Raw genomic sequence first — 17,886 nt, 5'->3', positions numbered from 1 at the left:
AATTTCCAGGAGTGTATATGCTAGAGCACAAGGCTCTGCTGGCCACTTGTGTATCACTACTTTTGTTAGACATTGTCTTCCATGTGTGCATGTAATCTTTGAGCAATAATTACAGTGTTCTTGAGTTAGAACAGCTATAATCTGTTTATTATAACAATAAACCTGATGTAAACATTGCACTAAGTATTCTTCTGCATTTGCTGGAACCTCATTGGATTTCCATTTCATGTGGGACTGCAGCCAAGCTGCCACGAGTACTGTCAAGTATGATAATAAGGGTTCCATTTTGTGTTGTGCATTACACACACATTGACTTAGTCATAATACAGGACAAAAGCTTTATCGACGCATTTAACATGGACAGCACTGGCCTGTTAGCTGGTACAGCTAGCCTGCAGTGACGTGGCCAGCTGCAGTTCACACGTAAAAAGAGACGAGCATAGGAGCATTACAGGTTCGAACGTCATTTAATTTTTAGGCAGAATCAAATAATACATTGCAAATCTCCCACGATACGCTCCTTAGACGACTAGACAAAAACCACAACCCGTTATCATTTTTAGCTAACTTACTACTGTAATTAACCAGAGGGTAATCTTTCTACATAAGCTGTGTGTAACATAAGATATTATTGAAGAATTTCACTGTATAGTTAAATACTGAAGCCACTGAAAGTATTACTTACAGTCAGTCATCTCATAATCTCTTAGCTCCTTCCTTATCCAAATCCGAGAAATACATTTCATTTCTGGAAGTGTCACCTGTTACATTGATAATGAGCCAAGCACACGCAGCATTTTCTCTTCTTCTTTTGTGATGAGCCGTTCTATATTCTGCCAGCGTTCAGCAGTGACGTGTGAAAAAGCTGCATACGTTAGTTCCAGTACATCTGGAAGCTTAATAGTCTTGTTACTTCTCGGGCCAAATCTCACAGCCTGGCTCCGGATCAATTCTGTTGGGTTCATATTGTAATGGTACGGTATGAAATGTAAAAATGCAGCATTTGTATGATGTGCTTGATGCTGTGAAAATGATTGTCTTTCATATAGTTATCTACCTCTGTGGTATAAAACGATGGACATAGTCTAAATAAAGAGGATTTGATTTTTCATTTTTGCCTTAAAAAATTAAATTGTTATGATTTAAAAAACTTTTATGAACAGTCTTTCATAAAACATCGATAATTAAGAATTTGTATTTGAAATGAAACAGGAATTTTGCATCCAATATGTAATTAGAAACAAGAAGATGTGCATTATTAAAGAAAATGATGATGAGTTTATAATCATGAGGTGTATGATTTCAAATTGAACAAGGGGAAAAAAAATGATATTGGTATGACTTGAACCAACGCACGAACAATCGCAATTCGTTCCCATTCCATCACACTACCTTTTCTTAATTTTTTTATCACATTTTGTTCCATATTGTTCGTTGAGTGTGTTCTTGGCGGACGTTCAATGACACTTGTTCAGGTTGTTCATTGATCCATTCACTGAGGTTTTTTTTTATTACAGAGGGTAGCTAAACCCTCTGACCAAACATGCTGAGCTACCGTGCCAGCAACAGCCTATTTCTGGGCACTTTTTAACTGTGTTCCATGCGCATGTCTGACTATGGAACAGAAAGCATGTCTCACTACTAAACAGAAAGCAGCCTCAGCCATTTTCATACTGTGCATTAACAACGCGACAATCAGGGCACAACAATGCAGAGGCTGTGACTGTACACGATTTTTGAAATAGAAACTACGTAGCTAAAGCGTGATTAAAAAAAAATAATATATATATATATATATATATATATATATATATATATATATATATATATATATATATATATATATATATATATATATATATATATATATATATATATAAACGGTGTGGCTGTTAATACATTTGAATATCTTAAAGTTTCATTTAACGTAACTGAGTAATAAGATATCTAATATATAAGTAGGACCTACTTCCAAGAGCGTAACAACACCAGTGCATGTGTGCTACAGCTTCTGACCAATCATCACGTTTGTATTTTTTACATCAGGTTTATTCTTATGATGAACAGATTATATCAACAAAAACCCCTACACCACATTAAACTTTCTACAACAGATGTCAGTAACATTCAATTTCCTCATAAGGGTGGAGGGCAAAAATTACAAATAATGCCTTCTGAACCTACAGCCAAACAACCCTTCCTACCTGTCTATCTATCATTGGTGCTATACTTTTGGTGTACTATGCTTAAAAGAGGTTATTTTTAAAGGGTTGATGGGAAAGCACGTTTGATGAAAACATTAACAAATTATATTTACAACATACATGGTCCCGTCTCATCAATGTGACTAATGCATATGTTTGACACCCCACATGCAAGAACCACTCACAGGTGGCAGATTGCAGTACTAGTGGCAGTAAATGAAGTGTGTTGGGAGAAGCTTAAAACTGCAGTCATTGTTGTAATGTGGAAATAAATTTATTTGATGTCCAAAAGAGCATGATCATCACCTTATGGGCCAAGGATGGAAGCATTTCTGAAACAGGTAAGTTTGTAAACTGTTTGCCTGCCACCATGGTTAAACTATACTGTGCATGGCAAAATGGCACTATCAAAAATCAGCACTAATTGTGGGGCACCACAGGACGAAGATGACAGAGGTGAACGACAACTGTGGAGTTGCCTACAGGTGAAGAGATGTGCAACTATTGAGCAACTGACAACCCAGATGAACCAAGGGGCTACCAACAGTGTCTCCTCAACTACCATTCAGCAAACATTGCCATTTATGGGCCTCCACAGAAGGTTCACACACCCATGCTGACTGCTGTTCATCAGTGGCGAAGGCTGGAATTTGCATACTTTGTAATACCACAACTGGACATCCACTGCATGGCGACAGGGGGTCTTTTCGGATGAAACATGTTTTGCTCTCCATCAGACAGATGTCTGTTGGATTGAAACGTCTGAAAGCAAACACCCTGCAACAATTGTCCGAAGAGTCCACGCCAGAGGAGGATACAATATGGTTTGGGGAATGTTTTCGTGCCATTCCCTGGCTGATCTTGACCTTCTGGAAGGTACAATGGAACAGCACAACTGTGCATCTTATCATTGTGGACCATATTCAGGAGTCTGACAGGTGATCATATTAATGGCACTGGGCAGTCTGTTAAATACATGACAACAAATAGGAAGACGAAAATGAAACGTGTTTGTCGTAATGTACATAAGTCATGAAGTGGGTGAATGTTGAGCCCAGGATTGGATCATCACTTCAAGTAGACCCTCCATCTGAAAAAGAAAGAAGGTGCTTAATGATTAAATATGGACACAAAAGACAGAGAAGTTGTATAATGAACTAACGAAGTATGAAGAAATAATTGTACTGATGTCAGGTGCACAGCTTTTTTTACTCATCTCCATTTACCTCTTGATAGAGGCACAGGAAACGTTTTTTGGGTACTAGAATGTCTACCTGAAGGATACTGGGCAATGGATAGTCCAGCCAAAGTATCACAAGCTTAGAAGGTCCAGGCTGAACAGTGAGATGTTGCTGTTCTTCGACTGAAAAAATTACAGTTGAATGATTAACATTATGATCAAGAAAAATTGATTCTTAAAGAAGCATAAGGCTACAAAAAGTACATGAATTAATATTTTCTGTTGCCTCAGCTGCTTCAGAGAGTTTTGCTGCAAGGGGCTTGTCCAGGTCATCTTCATCTTCTGTATCAAAATTGTCATCAATGTTGGAACACAACCTTCACACTGCTTGGCACAGTTTTGTGCTTAACAGTTCCACTTGCCTACACCCATACTGACCTTACAAATCTATCTTGCATCTGCAAGATATAAGCTGAAGAAGCCCACAGCTCTAGATCCAGGTAGTACAGAATATGTGACTGGTGGGAGCTTTTTCTTGCACAGATTCATACAAGTGTGCATACGTTTGAACAAATTTGTGACACACAGATCCATTATATATGAAGTAAGTACACTATTGCTCTAAAGTTTTCAAATGTTAGTGATTTTGAAGAAAAATATAAATCTGAACCAGAAATTTTAGAAATACTCAAAGTGAGAAGTGTAATAATCTTTTCTTGAAACTATAAATACATGCAGTAAATTTTACTCTCTTCAAAGTAGCCTCCTTTGGCTTTTATCAATGCTCTACATACGTGAGGCATTCTTGCTGTCAGCTTCATCAGGGAGTCCAAGGCGATATGCTGCCATTCCTCTTGTAGCCTGGTCCAGAGTTGATGAATGTTTGTAATAGACCTTGATTTAAATGCCCTATCCAAGTGACCCAAAGCAGTTCAAATAGATTAAAGATAGGTTTAAAGTCAGGAGATTGGGATGGCCAGATCATATTTTTCAGTTCCTTCTTTGTTTCTAAATGTCCTAAATATGCTTTACACAGTTTTGAAGGGTGTTTAGGGTTGGTATCTTGCTGTAGGATGAATCCTTTGCCAATCAAACATCTTCCATATGGGTTTGCATGATACTGTAGAATGTGATGAAAATCTTTTTTCTTCAAAAAATGGTTAAAATGGCTCTGAGCACTATGGGACTTAACATCTATGGTCATCAGTCCCCTAGAACTTAGAACTACTTAAACCTAACTAACCTAAGGACATCACACAACACCCAGTCATCACGAGGCAGAGAAAATCCCTGACCCCGCCAGGAATCGAACCCGGGAACCCGGACATGGGAAGCGAGAACGCTACCGCACGACCACGAGCTGCGGACTCGTTTTTCTTCATTGTTCCATTTATTTCTATGAGATCACCAGTCTTACCACCACCAAAACATCCCCAGACCATGGGGGAACTCCTTCATGCTTTAACGTTGGAGATTCGCATTGGTGTAACATTCGTTCATCTGGCAACCGTCGATAAAACTTGAGTTACTTTGTACCAAAGACCTCAAATTTGGATTTGTCAGTGTAAATTACATTTTTCCACTGCTTTACTTCCCAACTTTTATGTTGTCTTTCCCAGTGAAGCCTCTTCTGCTATTAATAGCTGTCAGTAATGGTTTCTTAGCCGCCACACACTCGTTAAGGTTCACTGACTGAAAACATCTTTTCACAGTATTTTCACTCACTGGCTTTTCCATATTATGGTTGAGTTATGCTGCTAAAACTGGTGCTGTTTTGGAGTGATCAGTTTACTTGTGACTACTATATACTTGTTATCACTTTTTGATGCGGCTTTTGGCCTACCCTTCTGAGGTTGGCTCATATTCTGGCCAGTATTCACATGCTTCTGCAAGCTATAATGGACATATCCTAAGGAAATATGTTCTTGACATGCTATTTGTTGCATAGTAAGACCAGCTGCACACAAAGATACAACTGCAGAACATTTTTCTGTCAAAAGCTTCTTTCTTCGCCCCACTATTGATGTTTACACTGAGCACGCACTGAAATTCACTCTATGATATCTTGTGCATAACCGCCTCTCTTATCTGTCACCATTTTTACAGAATTGTTGATGTCCCATCAACATCATCTAGTGAGAAAAGATTATATTACGCCACCACAATGCAAAATTAGCAGCATGCGATGCTTGAAAACAGAAAGTTAGATTTGAACGATTTCATTTTTAAAAACATGGAACACTACTCTTACATGTTATATTGAGCATGGCACTGGCAAAACAATATTGCTAATTCATATTTGAATCTGATAACTAGCTTTTTTATCTTACTTTCAGGGTGTTCGAAAACGTTTTGAGCGATAGTGTACAATCAAAGTGCAACAGTTTGTTCAATGAGTACTCGGACAGGCAGAAGAGGACCTAGCCCACGGAGCACTTGATCAGGTCAACCAAAAAGCAGTTCATAGAGATACAATTTAGCAGCACTGTGACAACAACAGTTTCCCAAATAAATTCTTTATCAAATTCTAAAAAACAAGGATAGACTAGTATCCACACTGATGACAAAATGCACTAAAAGTGGAATTGCCTACAAGCAAGCAGCTTATGATGCAGACACACTTACAGACTGGAGAGCAGAACCCCCGTCTTTGGCTCACAATAGTGTTACAATTATTGGGAAGAAGCTGACCTTCTGGTCATAATGATGGGTCTCCAAGCTCCACCCAATGTGCATTTCCTCAAGCCAGGGAGAGATACAGCCTCCCAGTTCCTCTACAGTCTGGGACGTGTAGTGAAGAAGAGTGTTGCCACCCACATGCTCTTCCTCCACACAATGAGTGCTTTGCAACTATGTCTGCATTATTCAACCAAGGCAAGGTTAAATTTCTCAAGACTCTCTCCAAAAATCCAGCCCTTGAATCTTATGTTACTAAATTCACTGAGCCTTCAACCTATCCAAAGGAAATAACAGTTGCTGATGAGAAATTTCTCACTGCCATTTCTGGTGCTACGCACCCAGTCAAAACACTCAACAAGCTGAGGTATAAGCGATATTTGACATTACCCACCAAAGCATCAGCAGATATGGGTCCACACATCCCACTGAATCTGCAACTCAACAACACACATCCAGAGTTTTCCTCAAGGTGCAGCAATGGATCAGAAACTACTTGGATCTGAAGCAATGAGGGTGGAAGTTGACATTGCAAAATATATTGCCAAGGTTGGCGTCTGTGTAGGCAAATAGCACTGCTCTGCATGAAATTGTGCCAGCGATGTGAATGATCTTGCTCCAACATCGACAACAGTTTTGACAGAGAAGACAAAGACCATCTGGGTGAGCCCCTTGCAGTACTACCATCTGAAGCAGCTAAAGTATTAATTCATGTAATATTTTGCAGTATTATGCATCTTTACTAATTAATTTTTTCTATCATAACATTAATCTTTTATTTACAGTTTTGTCAGCTGAAGAACAGTAACAGCTCACTGTTCTTGCTAGACCTTCCACAGCCCCTGACACTTTAGCTGAACCATCCATTGCTCAATATCCTTCAATCCTTCAACTGGACATTACAGTGCCCAAGAAATGTTGCCTGTGACACCAAGAGCTGAATGGAGACGAGTAAAAAAAACTGTACACATGACATCAATACAAGTATTCTTTCATACTTTCGTAGTTCACTGCAGAGCATATCTGTCTTTTGTATCCATATTATTTCTTTTCCATATGCAGAAGCTACTCAAAGTGATGACCCAATCCTGGGTTTGACGTTCACTCATGGACACATACAGATTTAATATTCATCTTACTATTCAGTGTTACATACTTAATATGTTGTATAGTTTGTTATTGTTTTCGTCAAACATGCTTTCTCATTAATCCATTCAAAATAATCTTTTTAAGCATAATCTACCAAAAATATAGTGCCAATGAAAGGTAGACTTGTGGGAGGGGTCATTCGGCATTATGATGCAGAAGGCATTTTTTGTGATTTTCACTTTTCTTCCCCATATTTATGAGAAAACTGAATGTTACTGACATCTCTTGTATGAAATTTAATGTACTTTAACATGGTGTATGGTTTTTTGTTGACAACATGTAAATTTTTTTAGTTATGAGGAGGTGGTGAGGTGCACCTTTTTGACATTCTCACAGAAGGGCCAAAGATATTGCTACTTTTCAGTGCACTCTAGTTCTGATACTACTTGTCAGAAAATCAAATTGAGGTCAGAGCTCACCCAAAAACATACAACTAATATGCCCAACAGATCAACTTCTACTGCAACTGGCAGCAAACTTGCCAGTTCTTGGACAAATAGTAGTATAAGAGTATGGTGTACCATCAAACTACAAGCTCTCTAGTGGGAATCTGGAGTTGTAACCAGCAGATTAACCAATAGTTCATCGTCACATCTGATGGACAAGTCCTCATTTGAAACAACATATGACTTGACCCAATAAATCTACTGGGCATCCAGATGGAGAAAATTATTGTCATGGACAAGCACCTGTTATGTTCACTGTAAATTTTTAATTCTTTGAGTCAATTGATTCACTTTTACTTAGCCAATTTCTTCTGTCTTCATCTTTAACTATTAATCCTTTCTGATTTCTTTTCATCATTTATTTATTTTTTATTTTCCTTTTACCTTTCCCCCTAGTCTGTTCAAATTTTTCCCCTCCAAACTGTAATTCAATGATGACCTTTTCCTTTCAGTTAATGGACTATGACTCAACTGTTACTATTGACTGTTCATTGTTTATTTTTCCATCTTAATCTTTTGACTAAGTTCTTGGCATGGTAACTTTCCGTACAGTAGTTTTACACCTTTCATTTAGATGTTTCTTCTGCTTGTGTAGATGTCCCCTGAATGACAACCGTCTGGAGATACCACTAGTTTTTGCTTTATAGTACATAGGTACGCACTCCATATTTAAGTATGAGGGATTTCATGGTCACAGTCAATGTTGTAAGGAAAAAAATATAGCTGATAACATCATTACATTCTCCCATTCTACTTCAACTTCTGAAAGTTTTGACCGTTCTGCTGGTGTCCATGGGTGGATGAAAACTCGGTTCTTCTTCTATAACATACCTTTTCAATTTTACATCAGCATTTATATTGGACTATAATGCACAACTGAAAAAGAAATGAAGAGAAAGAAGAGTGGATAGTACAAATGATACTTTGAAGTGTGACACACTAATTAGTGAAAATTAATTCTTGCTTAATGTTGTTTTACTTGGAACTGAAAGTCATATATCTAAATTAAAAAAAAAAAAATCCATTCTCAGACTTCAGTACATCATTTAAATAGAAAAATAGTTTCTTTTTAGTTCATGACAGAGAAAAATAGTTTCTTTTTAGTTTACGCCAGATTAGTCATGAAATTAGAAAGTTTTACTTGACAAATTAATCAGAAATTGATGGGTATTAATAGCACAGAGATTATTGTGATGTGTACATATCTGACATAAAAACTGTTTGTAGGATCTGGATGCACCTCAACACACTGAACTTTCACAGCTGATGATCTTACTTACAGAGCATCCAAACATAATTCAAGCCTCAACTCAAACCTGCCATTACTTCCCCATCCTTTCCACAGAGTCTCTCCTACGTACCCTTGTGAACTAGCAAGAGACAGATTAACATGTCATCACCATTATATAAGCAATGCCTAAGTTATCTATAGTGTGACAGATTAACATGTCATCACCATTATAAAAGCAATGCCTAAGTAATGCTTAGGAGCACAAACAGTTAGCACCCTAAAGTGGAATGGCCACATGAAATCAGTTGTAAAAAAGCAGAGACAAGACTGAGATCAACTGGAACAATCCAAAGAAAATGTAATTATCTATCAAAGAAAGAAATAACTTACAAAACACTCACATAATTGCTTCTCAAGCACTGCTCTTCAGTCTGAGGCTCTTGGAACTGTTATCAAACAGGATTAATAGAGATTATACAAAGAATAATGCCACTTCTCTTCGAGTGTTCATTTAGAAAATTAGGGCAAGGTGTTCTACCCACACATCATTTGTCAATGAAACAAGAAAGGAGGGGGCTGGTATTATTGATAGTAATACCCTAAACACACAAAAGTCGGCATATGGCTTGCAGAGTATAGATGCAGATGTTACAGAAATATTTTCCTGAATGACATTGTGAAAAATTAATTCACTGGAATGCAGTGCTTTGACCATTCTGCTGGAGTTCATGGGTGGCTGAACACAAGCCGACATATGTAAAGGCAAAGAGTTTGGGCAGAGATGTCAGTCGATATGGAAGTACAGAGGCAAAGATGTTGTTGAATGACAAGTGAGGTATGAGTGGTGGCAACGCCTGGAATCCTTACCCAATCTTTTACCCCCAGAAACCACCCTTGTAACCATTGATGCCACTTCCTTATACACAAATATTCTGCACGTCCAGGGCCTCGCTGCGATGGAGCACTTCCTTTCACACCGATCACCTGCCGCCTTACCTAAAACCTCTTTCCTCATTATCTTAGCCAGCTTCATCCTGACTAACAACTTCTTCACTTTCGAAGGCCAGACATACCAACAATTAAAGGGAACAGCCATGGGTACCAGGATGGGCCCCTCATACGCCAACCTATTTATGGGTCGCTTAGAGGAAGCCTTCTTGGTTACCCAGGCCTGCCAACCCAAAGTTTGGTACAGATTTATTGATGATATCTTCATGATCTGGACTCACAGTGAAGAAGAACTCCAGAATTTCCTCTCCAACCTCAACTCCTTTGGTTCCATCAGATTCACCTGGTCCTATTCCAAATCCCATGCCATTTTCCTTGACATTGACCTCCATCTGTCCAATGGCCAGCTTCACACATCTGTCCACATCAAACCCACCAACAAGCAACAGTACCTCCATTATGACAGCTGCCACCCATTCCATATCAAACGGTCCCTTCCCTGCAGCTTAGGTCTTCGTGGCAAACGAATCTGCTCCAATCCTGAATCCCTGAACCATTGCACCAACAACCTGAAAACAGCTTCTGCATCCCGCAACTACCCTCCCAACCTGGTACAGAAGCAAATAACCAGAGCCACTTCCTCATCGCCTCAAACCCAGAACCTCCCACAGAAGAACCACAAAAGTGCCCCACTTGTGACAGGATACTTTCCGGGACTGGATCAGACTCTGAATGTGACTCTCCAGCAGGGATACAACTTCCTCAAATCCTGCCCTGAAATGAGATCCATCCTTCATGAAATCCTCCCCATTCCACCAAGAGTGTCTTTCCGCCGTCCACCTAACCTTTGTAACCTCTTGGTTCATCCCTATGAAATCCCCAAACCACCTTCCCTACCCTCTGACTCCTACTCTTGTAACCGCCCCCGGTGTAAAACCTGTCCCATGCACCCTCCCACCACCACCTACTCCAGTCCTGTAACCTGGAGGGTGTACACGATCAAAGGCAGAGCCACGTGTGAAAGCACCCATGTGATTTACCAACTGACCTGCCTACACTGTGAAGCTTTTTATGTGGGAATGACCAGCAACAAACTGTCCATTCGCATGTTTGTTGGTAATGAGGATCACCCTGTGGCTAACATGCCTTGGTGCACGGCCAGCACATCTTGGCACAGTGTTACACCGTCCGGGTTATCTGGATACTTCCCACTAACACCAACCTATCAGAACTCCGGAGATGGGAACTTGCCCTTCAATATATCCTCTCTTCCTGTAACCCACCAGGCCTCAACCTCCGCTAATTTCAAGTTGCCGCCACTCATACCTCACCTGTCATTCAACAACATCTTTGCCTCTGTACTTCCACCTCGACTGACATCTCTGCCCAAACTCTTTGCCTTTACATATGTCTGTATATGTGTGGATGGATATGTGAGTGTGTGCCAGTGTATACCTGTCCTTTTTCCCCTAAGGTAAGTCTTTCCGTTCCCAGGAGTGGAATGACTCCTTACCCTCTCCCTTAAAACCCACTTCCTTTTGTCTTTCCCTCTCCTTCCCTCTTTCCTGATGAAGCAACCGTGGGTTGTGAAAGCTTGAATTTTGTGTGTGTGTTTGTGTCTCTATCAACATACCAACACTTTCGTTTGGTAAGTTACATCATCTTTGTTTTTAAATTATGTATTAAAAAAGATATTCTGCACATACCCTCACAAACCAAACACTGCTGGAATGTATGTGACAATTTGTGAGGAATTTCTGTTGCTGATCAATTTTAAGAGCCCTGACACAGAATAACAATTACATATTACAAACTAGAAACTTGAAACCTCTATATTAAATTCATTAAAAAGTCATAAGCAAAGTTCCACATTAATGCATTCTCAGTATGATGAATAAAATGAAATAAAATCCAAGCTGAAGTTTTTTGCAAAGTCATCTCTCAATTAAGCAGGGAGAAAATTACAATAAAATGCACCTAATGATCTAGATTCATGGCAAGGGTAGCTTCAACTCTACGCTAATGAATCTCAACATCAGCATCCAAATCCAATTGTCTGGTTCTTCTCAACTCAAGGAGCTATATCTTTAGTTGTTGATTTCTACCTCTCAGATGACTATGTGCATATCAAACATATTACACCAACAACACTATTATTTTGACAGGTGTCACTCATTCTGCATTACAGATATCTCCTGATAGAACTCTTGTAGCCCTGGGTGGGAACTGAAGTTATCCAAAAATGATAATAACCTTGCCAAAGCCTTTACAGTCTGACAAAATTATATAAAATAGTCCAGTAACAGATTCTTCTGTGCCATTTGTACCACCAAACTCATCACTGTTGTAACTAGTCAGTGACCAGTATCTTTCTTATCACCTGCACCTTAAGAAAGTTTATACCACCTATCACCATACCTTCAGTTACTTCTTGTTGTGCCTTGAGACAAGTGGTACCCTTTCCAAAATCATGCCCTACCATCCTAAGCAGTATTCTGTCACCCAACCAAACCTAGGCAACATTCTAGTCCATCTTCATACCACTCATTGTCTCAATTATAACTGTATACTTCATTCCCACGTGGAAAACTCAATACAACATGTGCACATAGTAATGTCGAAGTCACCAGCATTACATAAAAGGTAGTGCAAAATGTGAAGGCAGCCATGTTGCATAGTAGCTGTGCTGCAACTACTATCCAGCATTCAAAGAAGGGATGAAACCTAACCAGCCAACCACCTGCACGAATGGCCACTACCAAACTGTGGCAAACCATAAAGAGCACACAGTAAACCACAGCCCCAATGATTTCAGCAGTTTCTCCAGTAACTGAGACATTTGCATCGCACCCACGAGCATATAATTTATTCTCCAACTCCCTCAAGCCAAAATTTCACTAGTCCACTTTCCATTCCTTATCTTTACTCTTTCTTATCCTGTCATTTGCCACACTATTCCTTCCGTGTCCAAATCTTCTACTCTCTTTTCCAATATCCCCCCCCCCCTTCTCTTTCTCTCTCTGTTGTTATGATTGTCACCTCTTGCAGCCATTTTACAACTGTCACTGTGAGCCATCTCTCTTACCCTCTTCTGCCTCCTACTTACTTCATCTCCCTTGTCAAACAAATCTAACCCCTTTCCAGTCGCCAAGCACTAGTACCATTTCCTCTCACTCCTGTCAGCATGATGAACAGCCCACAAACAGTAAGTGTTACTGTGGCCACACGTGAGTGGATTTTTTTTTTTTATCTCTGTGTACTCATGTGTTATTTAAACCAGAAAAGGAGCAGTAACTCTAATGCAAGCAAAGCTTGAAGTGTTACATGTGTCTATATGCTATGCATCAATTAGTAATGGGTGAGTGGTTGCCTTTCCTCATTTTTTTATATATTTTTTCCAACCTGGAATATCCATCACCATAATATAAGAGTGGCACAAGGTAAGGGAATAATTCAATCATACAAAATAATTCACACACACCAGAACACCCAAACTAAGATTATGCAAACACAAATTTCAAAACCAAATGGAATTGTTAATACTAATATAGATCACTTACCTCCTGCATAAATGAAATATCCTTCACATCATTTTCACTGTACTGTATTTCATGTTCACCATGCGATGATTTTGTAAAATTTTGGCACTTATCTAACTCTGCACACGATTTAGTGAGACTGTATTCATTTTTCATCAAACATTCTTGCAAAACTGCTGTACATGTTTCCTTATAATGGGATTTCAGATAATTTAAACTTAACTCAGAATTGGTTTTGTCATTCTTTTTTTCTTCAAAAAAGTACTTAAAAGGATCAGGAAAAATTTCCAGAAACTCTTCAATTTTGAAATTTTTTAGGTATTTCTCTCTAATTTCCACTACTTTCATTTGTTCCTCATACTCTGCTAGTGTTGGGTACTTGCCACTTTCTAAAGTGTCATTAACAAATTTTTTCATTGCATCTTCGTCATCTGCAATCTGTTCACAGGTCTCTCTTATATAAGTTGGATCAGCATTTGGAAATATAGCAAGCAGATTACAATAATTTTCTTCTGTTCTTCCAGAGAGTTTCTGGTTTGCTGCTAGCTCCACTTCCTGTTCACTGTTATCTGCAGTTATAGTAAGCAGATTACAATCATTTTTGTCTATTCTTCCAGAAAGTTCCTGGTTTGCTACTAGCTCCACTTCCTGTTCACTGTTATCTGCAGCTCTTGGGTAACCATTTTCCAATAAATTTGATGTAGCATTACTTAACCAGTTGGCATCTTGTGAACATTTATCACATATGCCTTTCACAAAATCCTTTTGAGCATCAGGAAAAATTTTCATGAGAGTATTGTAATATGCTTGTTTACTTTCACCATCCACCCCATTAACATCAGGCAGTGTTAAGTCAGCTTGAAGGACCCTGTCAAACATGTTATTATGATTTCCATTTCCAGCACGTCCTGGAACTGTAGGATCTGAAAAAGAAGTTGATGCTTCATCTGCTATGACACATTTGTCACTTTCAGCAGGAAGAGAATCACTATGTGCTGACACATCAACATCCACAGTTATATCTCTAGTTGTCAGAGGCTTAGTCCCATTGTCTCCATTTGCATCACTCGTAACAGGAATTTCAGATGGTATCCCTGATGTAGATGGTTGATTATGCTCATCATCATAGTTTCTTTCCTTAGGTCTCTTAGATAACTCTTCAATGGCATCATCAGCAGTGGCACTGTCTTCCTTTACATGACCCAAAAACTTGAGCACAACTTTCTTTACCCTCTTTGGATCATCACAGAAAGTTTCAAGTGATGAGTATATCTCATCAATACTTCTCTGTGGAATGATTCTATGAATATGCAAGGCTTCTTCCATCAATTTTTCACTTGTATGCTCTTGCTGGAGCAAAATTGCCTCTGCCATTTTGTCAATTTCTGTAACAAAGCAAACAGAACAAAATATTTAGTTGCATAAAAATCATGTTCTTATTGCATAAATTCTTGCCTCATCCCCTCTTTATCTTTCATAGCTAATGAAGTTTGTCCCTTGAAGCTTATGAAATACAGAACATAGAACAAATGCTCTTTGGAAATTTAATTATTAATGATAGCCATTTCAGCTGTATTACGACACATATTGTACTACAACCAGTTTTGTTGTTAGGATATCTTCAGGCTACCAAGTCATGGTGACATCATGATGTAAATCGCCTGGTTGTTGTATGCAATGTTAAAGACCAAGTTGAGAAACATTTATCACAAACATTTTGTTGATTGTCTCAAGGAGGTTTGGTGAGCAGGTGTGGCATGCTACTTAATAGTATAATGTATACAGTTTACTGTGCATGCCTGAATGCCGTACTTCCACCAGGCTGTTGGCAGAATGTTTGTGGTCATTGTTTCACGGTTTGGTCTGTAACAGTACATATGACAATCAGACAATTTATATAATGGCTTGAGCACAATTCAGCATCCTGAATATGTTCTAAGAATTAAACTGTTGTAGCACAGTAATAGGGTATAATACATTTTAGGTGGTTTTCGTTATTGTTAAAATTAGTGTTAGCTGTGGGGATCAACATGATCAATATTATATGCTACTTGAAAACTTATGAAATTTTGTTTCCTACAGCAGCAGAGTGGTTTAGTTTTTCTCATACAACACTAAACTCAGTAAATGTGAAAATTCAGTACCTAGTCTAGGAAAACATACTACATAACTCATTCAAGAAGATCTAACCTGGTCTCTGTTGACTGTTAAGCTACTGCACATTTGATCCAGAATTCAGGTCCAGGTTCACTATTTAAATGAGGAAATCATTTTGAATATTAACTATATTACATTTTCATACCAAAAATTCAAAAATAACACCACCAAGACTGTACTCTACAACAAGTACACTTTTCTAACATACAGTTCTTCATACCAGAGTTAATGTTTATCAGTCACTTTTAGTCTTCAGTTCACTCAAAATAATCTCTCTAACAGTTACCATCTATATCAAATCAACTGTCTATGAAAACTGCATCCTGTTTCCTCTGTCACATCACATATACAGTCTTCAGAACACAGGACAGCAATGTTCTTCAGTTTTTCTGTCTGCTTTAGCTAATCAGACTTCATTCATTGCAAAATATTATCAGCTGTTCATTTAGATCATGTAATCTGCTGTGGATGGCATTGTGAGTTAACTGGTGAATATTATGAACAGTATTGATTAAATAATCTATTTTTGTTCATAAGTTAATTTCATTTTTTATGATTCCATAACTTTGCACAAGCCATCAGCACACTTGTTTCTAGCTGGGCCAGCCCTCCATCACCTGGCTGAGATTTATGGGCTGTACCTGCTTTCACTGTTCCAGGCTAATTCCTACCTTCATGCATATACTGGTCTCTGTCATATTCTTTTCCTCACAAGCTGGGCCCTCTGCACTATCTGTTGGCATGGCCCACACTCTAGGCATTTGACTACTGAAAGTTAATAATCTCCTGTACCTAGAGACTAGTACTGTCACCATGCTCCCCCAATGACGTATGTTCACCTATAGAGTAACAATGCTGGAAGATCAACTCCCAAACTTGGGAAGTTTGGATTCATGTACATGCATTTATAATATTACTACACTGTTAAAGTGAACTATAAAGTGCCCTAGTGGTCAAGAGATTAAGAAAATAGCAGTTATAGCTGAGGGTATCATTTCAAATAGAATTTAATTACTGTTTTTGAGATTCCAATCCATTAAAGTTTATGATTCATTCTTAATGATCTGATGTACTATATTCAGTGCAAATCAAAGCTATTTCATCATTTGCCTTGGTAACACATTTTTTTTAAAATTGTAAACATACTTTGTAGGCATCATGGAGAGTAGGGGGTAGGGTGGGGGGAGAATTATTGTACATCATACAAAGGCAGATGGAGGCTCCTGAAACCATAAGATGGGAGGCAGACCTTTCACCTCCAACAAGTGCCCCTACATCCCCAGTAACTGGCAAATGCCAATAAGATGATCAGACCAATCAAATGATGGAAGAAGTAAAATGACACCCTTGTATTAAAATAATACTGCGAAGCATATAACAATGAGAAATCAGTGGGTCCAGGTGGAATAAAAAAAGTTATTAAGGCAGCTTCTATTGTTGGAGATGACATCTTGAGCCAATTGTACAAGAACTGTCTGGAAGAGGACCAGGTACCCAATAAATGGAAAAAGTCTATAATACTTCAATCTATAAGAAGGGTTACAGGCAAGACTGTGGAAATTACTGGGGCATAAATGTGATGCCATCAACTGCATGATTATATAGGAGAATCTTAAAAAAAAAAGGAATAGAGATGGAAGTTAAAATATCTGAAAGAACAGAATGGTTCTAGACCAGTGAACTCATTTATAGATAGCATATTCATATTAAAAAATTTAATAAAGAAGAGAGGGACAGCAAACTATGTAGTCTTCGTGGATTTGCAGAAGGTGTGACTGGACCTAATGGTTACTGCTAGTGTAATTGCCATTCTAAACAGCATCTCAAAAAAGCCAACCAGTTGCGCCTTTACCTGTGCTTATTCATACCCTAGGCACTTTGGATGTGCATGGCTCTGTTTAAAAAGAATAGCTTGATGTAGTCAAACGGTCAAGCTGTACATGTTGCTTTCACACCCCACAGCTAATTTACTGCCAATAATAACCCGCAGCTGTGATCCTGCAGTCAAATAGTCTTAAGCACTGGCTAGAATTTCAAATTAATAAAGTACACAGAAATACAAAATAAAGTTAAATGAATAATTTAATAACAAGGCTTCTAATTTAACATCTGGAATTGGTTAGCCGACAGAGAACTATGTTGAATAATGTTTATTCAAGAAAGATGCAGTAAAGTTATGTTGAGAGCATTACAGCAATGGTAGCAAAATTTCCACATGGAATAGTCAGTGAAGATAGGGGAAAACTAAGTCCATTTCATAATTACAATACATGAAATATTCACCGCACAAAAACAGGGTGGACTCCATCATGATGATTTGCAAATTATTAGATGGGATACAAAGGATAGTAACTCA

At 38.5% G+C, this 17,886-nt stretch overlaps 1 protein-coding gene across 1 annotated transcript in view; it reads right to left on the bottom strand.

Moving 5' to 3' along the window:
* LOC126243001 (uncharacterized) overlaps positions 1-14,747 on the bottom strand; it is a 169,812-nt gene extending 155,065 nt beyond the window's left edge. Inside the window, exon 1 of the mRNA XM_049948134.1 lies at positions 13,395-14,747. Coding sequence (XP_049804091.1) covers positions 13,395-14,747 — 1,353 coding nt within the window. The remainder of the gene's footprint in view (positions 1-13,394) is intronic.
* Positions 14,748-17,886: the final 3,139 nt, after the last annotated feature.

The sequence above is a fragment of the Schistocerca nitens genome, chromosome 1 (assembly GCF_023898315.1).
Source record: "Schistocerca nitens isolate TAMUIC-IGC-003100 chromosome 1, iqSchNite1.1, whole genome shotgun sequence".
Lineage (NCBI taxonomy): Eukaryota > Metazoa > Arthropoda > Insecta > Orthoptera > Acrididae > Schistocerca > Schistocerca nitens.
Note: the sequence above shows the minus strand (reverse complement) of the source record. Positions and strands in the feature narration are given on the sequence as shown.